Source organism: Lissotriton helveticus, chromosome 2_2, assembly GCF_964261635.1.
Source record: "Lissotriton helveticus chromosome 2_2, aLisHel1.1, whole genome shotgun sequence".
Classification (NCBI taxonomy): Eukaryota; Metazoa; Chordata; class Amphibia; order Caudata; family Salamandridae; genus Lissotriton; species Lissotriton helveticus.
Genome location: NC_136060.1, coordinates 507,616,938 through 507,629,277, shown reverse-complemented (window position 1 = coordinate 507,629,277; position 12,340 = coordinate 507,616,938). Strand labels below are relative to the sequence as shown.

The following is a 12,340-nucleotide window of genomic DNA, read 5'->3' as shown; positions in this document are numbered from 1 at the left end:
GCGGCGAGGGCGAGGCTGGCGGTGCAAAGCTGGCGGGTGGGGGTGTAGAAGCTGAGTCTGCTGTTCAGGTAGGCCGGTCCGGTGTTGTGGAATGCTTTGTGTGCATGAGTGAGGAGCTTGAAGGTGATCCTCTTGTTGACGGGGAGACAGTGTAGGTCTGTCAGGTGCGGGGTGATGTGGCTGCGGTGGGGGACGTTGAGGATCAATCGGGCGGAGGCGTTTTGGATGCGTTGTAGTCGACGCAAGTGTTTGGCTGGGATGCCTGAGTAGAGTGCGTTGCCGTAGTCAAGCCTGCTGCTGACGAGGGCCTGTGTCACTGTTCTTCTGGTTTCGGTCGGGATCCACTTGTTGATCCTGCGGAGCATGCAGAGGGTGTTGTAGCAGGAGGAGGATACGACGCTGACCTGCTTCGACATGGAGAGGGAGGAGTCGAGGATGAATCCTAGGTTGCGTGCGTGGTGAAATCAAGGTTGCTATCAAGAAGTAAATGTTCCATGGGAGACGTGTTAATATAATGCGCATTCTGGTTTTTAGTTTCCTGTGAGCATACTTGGGGGGAGGAGGGACGGATCTTCTGTTTCGAACAAGCTCTCCGCGTCAGTAGTAACATTACCAAACCTGGTATTTTTTCTTAGAACAAACCCAGAAATTGGTATGCTATACATAATTGCCATTTTCCCCCCATAAGAACAATATTATTTTCTCAAAGTATATTTTCAGAAGTTTTTTTTTTTTTAAATTAGCGAACAAATCACTTGACAAAAAAAATCTCTTGTTAAATACGTGTGTTAATCTTGAGTGAAACGCAGCCATCATCGGGTAGACTAGACAACTGCATAAGAAGTACGTCTTGAAATGTTGACACCGGAGAAGGAAATTAGAGTTTACGCAAAAGCTAGATATTTTATTCAAGTTTGAACAGTTAGAGTCTGTGGCATTTCCGGAAGCACTGAGAGTCAGTTCCGGTCCTCGCGCCAGGATTCAGAGGCTGCCAGAGAGCCCGTGGCCCCCGGGCTCTCAGTGTCCACCCTTACTGTGTGCTCGAAGTGCCGAGGGGGATCAGCTGTGCACACACAAAGTGCTGAGTCCTGCTCGGTGCTCGGAGAGGGGACAGCGTCTGCAGTGAGATTGGCCGCTGCTCAAGAACGCTTTGGGCGGAGAACTTTAAACGCGAGTCCCGTGCTGGACGCCATGGCGAAAGGGACATTAATATCACTAACTTTTAAAGCGCTTTCACCAAAGCACTATACAAAGCTACAAAATAATTGAGTGGCACATGAGTTATGCGATGACGTAAAAAGAAATACAACAATAAGCACTGGTCAAGCCATTAGGTCTTGAGTCCGTGGTGCGTGTAGGTATACATACATTAAGGCCTCACGTATCCCTGCACTTCTAGATCCATACATCCAACCACTGACTCCTTCGATGCAAGTTAAATTAAACAAGCTGTCAACATTGCGCAAAGCCAACCGCTTGTTTACAATTGCATGGCGCTTTCACTTTAAGTAAAAGCGCGATGCAAAAATAAACAAGCTGTCGCCATTGCGCAAAGGCTTTCTCCTTAATGAAAAAAGTGCCTACAACGACTAATGAAGGAGAGAGTGTCACGCCGCCAGTAAAAGATCCAGTCCACCCGGGCGGGGAAAAAGGTTGACAGGGTGGTAACCAGGAGGGTCTAAAAAGCTTCCGGGACAATCATGACACCCGGTTTGCATAATCAGTGATGCAAAATGACGCGCACCAATGGAAAATACATGCGGAGCTGAAAGCGAGCTTCTGAAATCGTATTGATTCCAAGCAACCTCGCATGGCAAGGGCAGCATGCGCGCTGCTAACGCCAGGTGAGACCTAAAAATGTGTCTTATTCGTTCGTTTTGTCCAAGATATAAGTTCGTGCTGCATTTTAACCAGACGACATCAGGAAGAAACACAAAGAGGTGATAACTGCAGATGAAGAAATAAAGACGGGAAAGAGACCAAAGGAACAGCAAGAATGAGAGAAGAAGGTAAAACAAGCATTTGCAATGCAATAGGTCTCGCATTAGGAAAGTTTGAGCTATTGGTATTGTAAATGACAAATTTTGTATTTATGTGTTGGTTTTGAAAATAGCTAAATGAATCGCTTTGTCATTTACAATGCCAATAGTTTTAACTTTCTCAAATGTGACACCTATAGCATTTGTAATGCAATATGTGTTGTATTTACGTGACTTAGATGTATTGATATTACAAATAACAATGGCTTTTATTTTTCTTTAATAATTAATACTTAAATAAAAGTTATTGTAAGTTATAATGGCAATAGCTTAAACTTTTGTGAAGATTATGTTCACTGTATTTTATTGTGACGAAAATCCAAGAAAAGAAGTGAAATATTAACATCTTTTTGTGACATTTGTAATAAAGCTTAAAACATTGAGAGAACATATTTGAACCAGTTGTTGTTGAATGGTTGCACAGATTGATGCTGTGGTGGTGCTGAGTGATGTTGTGGTGGCGACGAGTGACTCTGTGGCGTTCAGTGATGCTGTGGTAGCGCATAATGATGTTGTGGTGGTGCTGAGTGATGCTGTGGTGATGCGATAGATAGAGGGAGGGCGATAGATAGATAGAGGGTGATGGATAGAGTGAAGGCGATGGATAGAGTGAGGGCGATAGAGAGATAGACAGATAGATAGAGTGAGGGCGATAGGTAGATAGACAGAGTGAGGGCGATAGAGTGAGGGCGATTAGATAAGAGTGAGGGCGATAGATAGAGTGAGGGCGATAGATAGAGTGAGGGAGATAGATAGAGTGAGGGAGATAGATAGAGTGAGGGAGATAGATAGATAGATAGATAGATAGATAGAGGGAGGGCGATAGATAGATAGAGGGAGGCCGAAGATAGATAGATAGAGGGAGGGCGATAGAGTGAGGGCGATAGATAGAGTGAGAATGATAGATAGATAGAGTGAAAATAATAGATAGAGTGAGGGCGATGGATAGATAGAGTGAGGGCGATAGAGAGTGGTGTAGAGAGAGTGGTGTAGAGAGAGGGGTGTAGAGAGAGAGGGGTGTAGAGAGAGAGAGGGGTGTAGAGAGAGAGAGGGGTGTAGAGAGAGAGAGGGGTGTAGAGAGAGAGAGGGGTGTAGAGAGAGAGAGGGGTGTAGAGAGAGAGAGGGGTGTAGAGAGAGGGGTGTAGAGAGGGGGTGTAGAGAGTGGGTGTAGAGAGGGGTTGTAGAGAGAGGGTGTAGAGAGAGAGGGGGGTGTAGAGAGAGGTGTAGAGAGAGGGTGTAGAGAGAGGGTGTAGAGAGAGGGTGTAGAGAGAGGGTGTAGAGAGAGGGTGTAGAGAGAGGGGTGTAGAGAGAGCGGTGTAGAGAGAGCGGTGTAGAGAGAGGGTTGTAGAGAGAGGGGTGTAGAGGGAGGGGTGTAGAGAGAGAGAGGGGTGCAGAGAGAGAGGGATGTAGAGAAAGAGGGGGGTGTAGAGAGAGAGGTGTAGAGAGAGGTGTGGAGAGAGAGGGGTGTAGAGAGAGAGAGGGGTGTAGAGAGAGAGAGGGGTGTAGAGAGAGGGGTGTAGAGAGAGAGGGGTGTAGAGAGAGAGGGGTGTAGGGAGAGGGGGGTGTAGGGAGAGGGGTGTAGGGAGAGGAGTGTAGAGAGGGGTGTAGAGAGAGAGAGAGAGAGAGGTGTGGAGAGAGAGGGGTGTAGAGAGAGAGAGGGGTGTAGAGAGAGAGAGGGGTGTAGAGAGAGAGGGGTGTAGAGAGAGAGGGGTGTAGGGAGAGGGGTGTAGGGAGAGGAGTGTAGAGAGGGGTGTAGAGAGGGGTGTAGAGAGAGAGAGAGAGAGAGAGAGGGGTGTAGAGAAAGAGGGGGGTGTAGAGAGAGGGATGTAGAGGGGTGTAGAGAGAGAGGGGTGTAGAGAGAGAGGGGTGTAGAGAGAGAGGGGTTTAGAGAGGGGTGTAGAGAGAGGGGTGTAGAGAGAGGGGTGTAGAGAGAGGGGTGGAGAGGGAGGGTGTAGAGAGAGAGGGGGTGTAGAGAGAGAGAGGGGTGTAGAGAGGGAGAGGGGTGTAGAGAGAGAGGGGTTAGAAGAAAGGTGTACAGAGAAAGGGATGTAGAGAGAGGACAGTGACTGTCTCCGCTCTCCCAGTATGTACAACTGACATATAGGATGAGTGAGAGCTTGCTGGTGTGGAGGTGGGAGGGAAATGTTTACAGTATTGGCATGTGAGTGGTCTGATGAGGCAAGGAGCGCCATGCGTAATGAATAAAAGTGAGGAGTAGGACTCAAACTAATGCCATCATCTGTAGGTAATTCAAGCAGTCGTGCCTACAGCTATTCCCTTTTGTCGCCGGAAGCAAGTGATTTCTTGTTAACATTCAAGTGCTGCGAATGACCCAGCAGTTGTGCACTAGCAATGTTTAAATAACTGTCCTACGACGTTTCCATATTTCGGCAACAAATGCCCTTTTAAACAACATCTTTTGTTCTCCGCCACTGAGTGCTTTGGAATTAGGGGAACATTTAAGGCAATAGTTCAAACATAGCAATGTGGAAAATATACATGTTTACACGATTGCAATCGGTGCTTTTAAATCTGGACCCAGGCGAACCTTTTACTGATTAAGCAACGTGCATTTCTACCTTACAGATATTATCTGCTATGTTCAAATTGTTTTCTCATGCCTTCTCGGCAGATCATTTATTGAAAAGCAAAGCAAGAGTGCATTTCTCACGAGAATAGCTGAAGAAAATCACTCGACTAAAATTGTTGTTCCAATCATTAAAATGAGTGGTCTGGAGTGCCGTAAAAAGCAATGAACAGCAGCCAATACTAAAAAAAGGTTGCATGGCATCACACTTGTAAAGTCAGACCTCACCGCTGAAACGTAATCACTGCTGCCAAGTAGAGTTCGTCTGACCTGTCAACCTCTCACCCTCGTCAGTCATATTCCCAAAGCGTCAATCAGACCTGGGGCTCTCTTCTGCAACACATGGGTCCATCCACCGCTCTCAAATTGCGTCCTGTATGCTACGAGTACCTTCGCCAGTCCAAGTAGCAAAGTTTGCATTGTAGTACTTGCGCTTTCGCTTTGCCATTATAAGTGCAGGAATACGGAGTCTTCGGATGTACAACGAGCCACAAATGGGAAGAAAAAAAAAAAACAATACGAATCATGGCTGTGCCGGGCCGCCGCGCTGCCCGCGACGACCCGGATGCGGTTGGGAAGCCGGCCAATGCCAGCGCGGCCCCAACCGGAAGTCCCGCCCCATCGCGCCGAGAGACGGAGAGAGCTGCCCGAGGAGCCACGAAGGCTCCACATTGAGTCCCGGTCCCGAGATGGGGGACCGGGTGAAGAGCGGCCGGGCGCATGGGGAAGGCGGGGCTCTCATGTGGTGAGAGAGCCCCGCAAAGCGCTACCGCCACCCGGGAGAAGGAGCCGCCGCCGTGCACCGCCAGAACAGGTAAGTTGAGTGAGAGGAGGGGTGAGTGGGGGTGGGGTGTACGCGTGTGTGTGTGTCTGTTTGAGTGTGTTTCTGCGTGCGTCTGTCTGTCTGTGTGCGCGTGTGTATGTTTAAGGGGGGGTGCGTGTGTGTATATGCAGTGTGTGGATGCCTTTGTTTGTGCGCATGCGTCAGTGACGACGTGCGCGCTCACGAGGTCCAATCTCCGGCAGAAGAAATTCGTAACACTCTGCTGTCCACATTCCCCTTCATTCCCCAGAAAGCGGCAACATAAGTTGTCTCCCTAGACAGCAAAAGCTTTCGCTTTTGCTTTCGTCTAGGCGAGACCTAAAAAGGAGAAGGCAATTCTGAAGCCATGGCAGTCTGAACCCTCCGTAGTCTTCGATGTGCATCACCATAAGGTTATCATTGGCACCCTCACTACCAGAGAAAAAGCATGCAAACCCCATCCAAGTGAGGTGTTCTCCCTTCCAGCTGGAGCTGCGCCAGTGTGGTGGTTGACCACGCTGTAGTGTACTGCACAAGAACAGAGGCCTAGAGCGGTGGACATCATGGTGCCCCATCGTGAACCCATCTTTTCCGTGCTGCTAACATCATTGTGGCACCGCACCTCTTGTGCTGATTCCTGTAGCTGCCACTACGTTCGGCTTTGTGTTTGACAAATGGGCATTTAAAATGCTTTTTTTGTACCATGGGCTGTGATCTATATTTGGGGAAAGTGTTCTATATGTGGGAATATGCTTTTGTTCATTTCTTCAGTGAACTTTCCTGCAGGTGAGTCAGACTAATCCACAATCAACGCGGTCTCTCTTTTCAGTGCTTTCCTGAATTGTCACTCTGGCTCAGTATTGAAGGCATTGCTGCTGGGAGTCCGGCTCACCTCTGGACTGGCAGATGTTCTTTTTCAGTCACCATCAAGAATGGACATCAGGGGGGCCAGTAATGTATGAAAGGGCCTCAGCGCTATTACCACAAGTGTTTACCTGTCAACTTAAGTTCTGACCTGAGTTGGAATAAAGGTGGAGTCTCCCAAGAAGGAAGGAACAGTTAAGCTTCTGCACGTTTAAAACTCATTTAAAAATATGCTATTATGACAAGATTTCAACTAACATCAGTACAAGCAATGATTATAAAAATGGAGGAAAGAAAAATGAACATTGTAATCTAAGAGCCTGAACTAAAACTCTGTTAGAACTGAGGCTCAAAGCCATCTAAGCATGACCATGGCGTGCCCCTTCAGATGAACCATACTTGAGAATACCCTTGCACAGGGATCAAATATTCCCTGTATCTTCAGTAATCCTTCTTGTGAACAACTACAGTTAGCCTTGTATATACGCGTACGCTCCTGTGCATCTCAGTAAATGGTGCCATCCTGAGATCCTCCAGTAAGGGAGAAAGCGCAATCTTATCACAGCGCCTTGAGACCCTCCCGGCTGATTTGCTGTGCTTTATGGATCCTTGATTGATTGATCACGATGTAATTTATCAATTTGTATACCATCCATGCACATACCCAAGGACAGTGGCACACTTCGGTAAGAAACACTTGCAAAACAAAAATATTAATGAGACCAAACATTCTTTAACACTCTTCATTCAGAAGTGCTACAAAAACAAATTTCCCATAGTAACCTTTATGAAGAGAACTGGGATTTACCATAATCAGAATGAATCTTAGCTGCTTCTATGGGATGAGGTCTGTTCCACTGTGCTACTTCTGTACATGGTCTTGGATCCAGCACCCATACCTGTTGGAGTTCAAGCCCTAGAAGAGACAATGCAACATCAGCCTGGCGATTCCAGAGCTTAGAAAGTGACTTTTGTCCTTGGAGTTACTCTGTGAAAGAGCCCGTTGTTCATCCTATTGTTTCCCACTGGGCCTTATTAATGGCAGACAAAACATATTCACCTTTTGAGCAGGGTTGACACTGTCCTTTTTGTCGGACCTTGAACTCCAATTTTTTTCTAAGGACCTTCAATTCAGTCCCACAATTTCACCGAAGATGCTTCTCTCCGTGCACCCTCTTAAGTCCTCTCAGTATGATTTAAAGCGATAAAAGAAATCTCGTCTCAGATCTGATCAAGTAGCAATGATGCGGCCACAGATGGACACTTGAAATGTGTCTCAAGCATATGCAGCATTGATTGACCCCTAATTCATTTCAGAACTCTGCATAAATTTATTTTTTATTAGTAAATTAAATTGTTCATATACGAATAGCGATTTAGCTGACTTTCCTTCGACAAGACAGTTTGGGCATGGAATATTCACCAGTGTCTTATACCAGAGAACCATGAAATAACAAAGCTGGTCTGAGTAGGAGAGAGAGCAGGCAGCAGCCAGAAATTACAGAAATAAGCAACCCGAGGCACAGAGCAATATTGACCCGAATAAGACGTATATTGGGAGTAGCAGGATTGTCTCGCAATAGAAGATGGGTCTCCTTCGGCTCGTGGTCAGTGGGAGAGTGCTAAGCAATATATAAAAGAATAGCCATAAGTTGGTGAACTCAAGAACGCTTGGGCCAAAACTCTGAGAAAAGTGACAGGACAAGACATTTTCCAGCCTGCTCAGCTAAGAATAGATCAGCAAAAAATAAAGTTGAAGCTCACTGTTACCCTGTTTTTATAGTTCGAGATCAGGTTCAAATTACTTACAGTAAATGTATTGAGAAGTTCAGCATCCCCTTTAGTGTGTAGTGGAAGGGACTCTCGGTTCATAAGCTCATCCCATCTTGATGACGTGATGTACTGTGTTTTCCATGTTGTTTTGCAGAGCCAGGGAGGGAAAATGGCAGCAGAGATATAGCTGAGAAGGCATGGCAGGCGAAGGGACTGCAGGAGCTGGGGTAGTGGAAGTGGGCAGAGGGCATTAAACCTGCAAGTTTTATATGTATTGCACTGTTGATTTTTTTTACCATCTGTACCTTTAGTCATTGCCATTTCCATTCATTTTTTCTATCCAAATATGATGACTTCTATCATGTTGTTTTCTTTACATGCAAATGGGGGAATTGACTCTGTATTAACAAGCTTCTCAGCTGCTTGCAGAACCTCTCTGTAAATGAGTGCGGAAGGATGTAGTTTGCTTGTCTTATCAATTGTAGTATCTACCTGGTCACTGATGGACTTGTGGGGGGAACTGTGGACAATTTGATGGCTTCAGATCTGATACTTTAGTTCTCATTTGAAGACTCCAACCATGTATGTAATAAAACATTGGTAAACGCTTCAAATAGAGTATCTTGTTTTTAGTTTCCAACCCCTTGATCTGTTGTTGCTTAGAGGGTCATTGGAACATCACCTCTATGTTTGGGCTCATTTCAGGTGCCTGCAGTCACCATGAAGACTTCAACAGTGGCAGCTTGAACAGCCTTGAAAGCCTGGACATCCAGACTGCGAGGAACGGAGCCGTGCTGGAAGCCCAGTCGTCTGCCACTGCCGATCTCCTAAGCAAAATGCGTAGCAGCAGCACCCCGGAGTCCTATCTGATGGTCAACCAGCAGGAGTGGCTCTCTCTGCGCCTACACCGCGGGCGGCGCTGGAGAATGCCGGGCCTCTCGTGTGTCAGTAGGACGCCAGAGCCTTGAGCCGCCCACTCTTGGCCAATCATTCAGACCAGGAGATCAAAATTATGCAGAGCTTTGTTCTCGGCGTGTGGTCAACAAATCATGTATTATACCAGAAAGCTCCTTTCCCATGTGACAACTTCACTTCCCTGTGACTGAAGACTCCCTCCCTATTTCCTTATGATACTATTTTGATAAAATATTTGAACTCTATTTTCCTAACTTAAGCACAAATCTTTTGTTGAAATTGAATAAGAATTTTTTTAAAAAATAATTTTCATTGTTTTGTATTAGTTTCTTATGCATAGGTGGTGAACTTAAAGCGAAATGTTAAACTAAATGGAATTTGGAAAGTAAAATTGGGGAGACTCAATCAGTTAGTGTGGTGTACATGCTCAGGGATCATGCTGCAAAAGGCAGTATATTGACACATTTCCTAGACAGAGAAATGGAAGTGGTTTGATGTGACTTCACAAGGGCCAGTTTCAACAGTGAATGCCCACCTACCCAAAGGGTGCACTGGCGCGGTGCTTTGCCACCAGTCTGTATTTACTGCAGAACTGCGTAGGTGTTACAGGTAGTCCGGCTGTAGATTCCGAGTATCATGTTAGTCCACCGGCAAGATTCTTATGCGTAAAAAAATATTGGAACCCAGTGTACCTCTCGTCAACCAAAGATGTTTTTGGAGCCCACATGGTTTTACTGCAGTAACTCCAAAACAACCTGGAACTGCACACAGGTGTTCCTCAAGGCTTTAAATTCTAGAAGGTACAGTGTTGGAAGTTACATCTTTTAATGTGTGTGTTATTAATGTAAACAAACAATCATATCTTATTCTTAAATATGTGTTTAATATGACTCCAAGGTTCATAATAATACAAAATGACTCAATTTAGAATCTCAAATTAAATATTTCATATTTGCTAAAAATTGAGCAATAAGAGCTTAAAAGCTTAAAACCCTGGAACATTTGTTTCTCGTTAGTTCCGTTAGAAACAAAGCGACTGCATTTGCCACCTCATCCGAACATAGAAAAAAAAGAAATACAAATGCTTCCAGATACTGTTTGCCGGTGTTGTGCAATATTGGTTTAAGATATCTCTTCCCCTCAGAGAGCACAACAGGATAGAGTAACAGAATACGCATAAGACCATTGTGCACACACTTATGCATAACTTCAGCTGGCTTTCATGCAATATTGTGAATTTTAATGCATTGGCTAAAACAAAACAACAACATATTTCTGAGTACCGTTGAACCCTGCATGCTCGGTAGTTACCTTCCAGTCTCAAGCATCTCTCTGTTTGTAAATAAGTGTACCAACGTTTTTTAATGAAATTGGTTTCAGATTTGCACACCAATTCTATAAACTACTCTTGAAGTAACTTTTCCTGCAAAATAAGTAAGGGTCACATCTAATAAGTTTCTCTTGATTCAGCGAAAGCTAATACTTATTAAATAACTCACTGAAGTTCTTATTTATTCTTCTTTCAAATTGTGATTCACTTAAACATGAATCTTTAAAACCTTCTGGCACCACAGACTTAATACTTTGCCAGGCAGTGAAGGTAAAAATGGTTTATTAAAAAATTCCCTTTCTGAGCCTATGGAAAGAAAACACAACTCAAGCCATGAGGCCTGAACTCCCCTGGCTGTGAACAACCAAGAGGCGTCCCTCAGTGCTCTACTTCCAAACCATTTAGCACTCATCAGTAAGCTTTTCACTTGGGCCTCTCAAAGAAGCCTATTAAAGCCATGCAACCCTTCCATCTGCTTGAACATGCTCTCATTACATTACAGCACACTTCTGCTCCCAGCACCAGATTCCTCTCCAAGCACTGGCTGCTTGTTCAGTCCTCCACTGCCTTTTGGCTAGGTTCACACTTCACAAATATACAAATACCACATACTTGCACACTTTCATACTTGTCAGTCCTGTTTTGTAAAACTATTGTAACTTTCTATCACAAGCAACACCCTAACTCTGTGATACAATGTTTTACTGTTTAACATTCAATATAAATTCTAATTAAACATACGTTTCATACTGCTAAAGTGGTACAGTTACCATTCAGCTGCTTCTGGAGCCCTAGTTTAGGGTAGTCCAGGATTGCCATATCATTAGTATATAATAAAATGTCTGACAGTTATTTATTTTTAGCAAATTACCATTTGCTGGTGTAATGGTTTCTGGAGTTTCACACAGGAAAAGAGAAAAAAGCAAAGGTGCAAGCACGCACTCTTGCTGGAAACCAAAACAGTATCAATTCTAGGGGGTTCTCTCTCTCTCTCTTTCTCTCTCTCTCTCTCTCTCTCTCCCCTTTCTCTCTCTCTCTTGCTTCATATCCACACAGATCTGAGTTCAAGTATTAGGTTGGACAGGAAAAAGTAAAGATGACAGTCCCTATGAATTGCCCTTTTATAGCTTTTCTACCACCATAGAGTCCTATCCACAGTGTGAAAAGCAGATTTAAATCCACCAAACAAGCACTTAATGCATCTGTGCATGTTACTTTGCAAATGATATAATCCAAGCAGAGAGGTAATGTGATGTGTCCACTGTGCCCCAGCCTGCTCCAAAGGGATTAACTGCTGAGCGAACGCTTTTGAAAGCAATCATCAGCATCCCCCACATATTCCATTAGAGTCTTCAAGGAGTGATATTAATCAGGTCAACCTTGGATCATCGAGAGTATATTGTTGGGAATGATTCTAATCAGTGAACCTTTCCAGCTCCCAGTGATGCAGCCGAAGTGTGCAGTAAGATACCAATATGGTGAACGGTGTGCATCTCTGGGTCCCTTTTATACACCATCTGGGCCAAATGCTGGACTCAGAATAACGTTTTATAACTTCTAGTTATTACAGCAACCTTCCAACAAGCAAGAATGATAGGATCCCTGCCACTAGGAGGAATAATCCATTTAGTGTTCACCCTCCTTATGTACTCTTCCAAATACTTCTTATTTATTCTCACTGCTGATGCCTCATCGATGGCCAAAAAGCAACTACTACTGCCTTCCTAAACATCGTACCGTCATTATTCTGACCACTGTTTGCACTTGGTTCGAAGATTTTCTAATGCCTGTCTTCGTGTTTCGTTTAACAAGTCCTTTTTACTCCTTCGGTAAATTCCTCTAATGGGTATAGCTTATTTTATTCAAATTATATTTCTGATGGCTACTTCTACCCATAGATTCCGCACCTTTAGAATATCCCCTGGAGTCGGACTGGCGCTGAAAGAATTTGCAGCATAGCCTCTGCGCCCCAGTAGGTGTTGTTTTGAAGCTCTGTATGGACACTGTTCCGCCCCAAAAGTGAGGTTGGA

The 12,340-nt window shown here is 44.8% G+C and overlaps 1 protein-coding gene across 2 annotated transcripts in view; it reads left to right on the top strand.

The window, feature by feature from the left end:
- Positions 1-9,371, top strand: part of CCDC142 (coiled-coil domain containing 142) — a 187,886-nt gene extending 178,515 nt beyond the window's left edge. For both annotated transcript variants that reach the window (XM_078678788.1, XM_078678787.1), the window contains one exon: positions 8,771-9,371. In XM_078678788.1, the coding sequence (XP_078534914.1) occupies positions 8,771-9,033 (263 nt within the window). In that variant the 3' untranslated portion in view covers positions 9,034-9,371. The remainder of the gene's footprint in view (positions 1-8,770) is intronic.
- Positions 9,372-12,340: the final 2,969 nt, after the last annotated feature.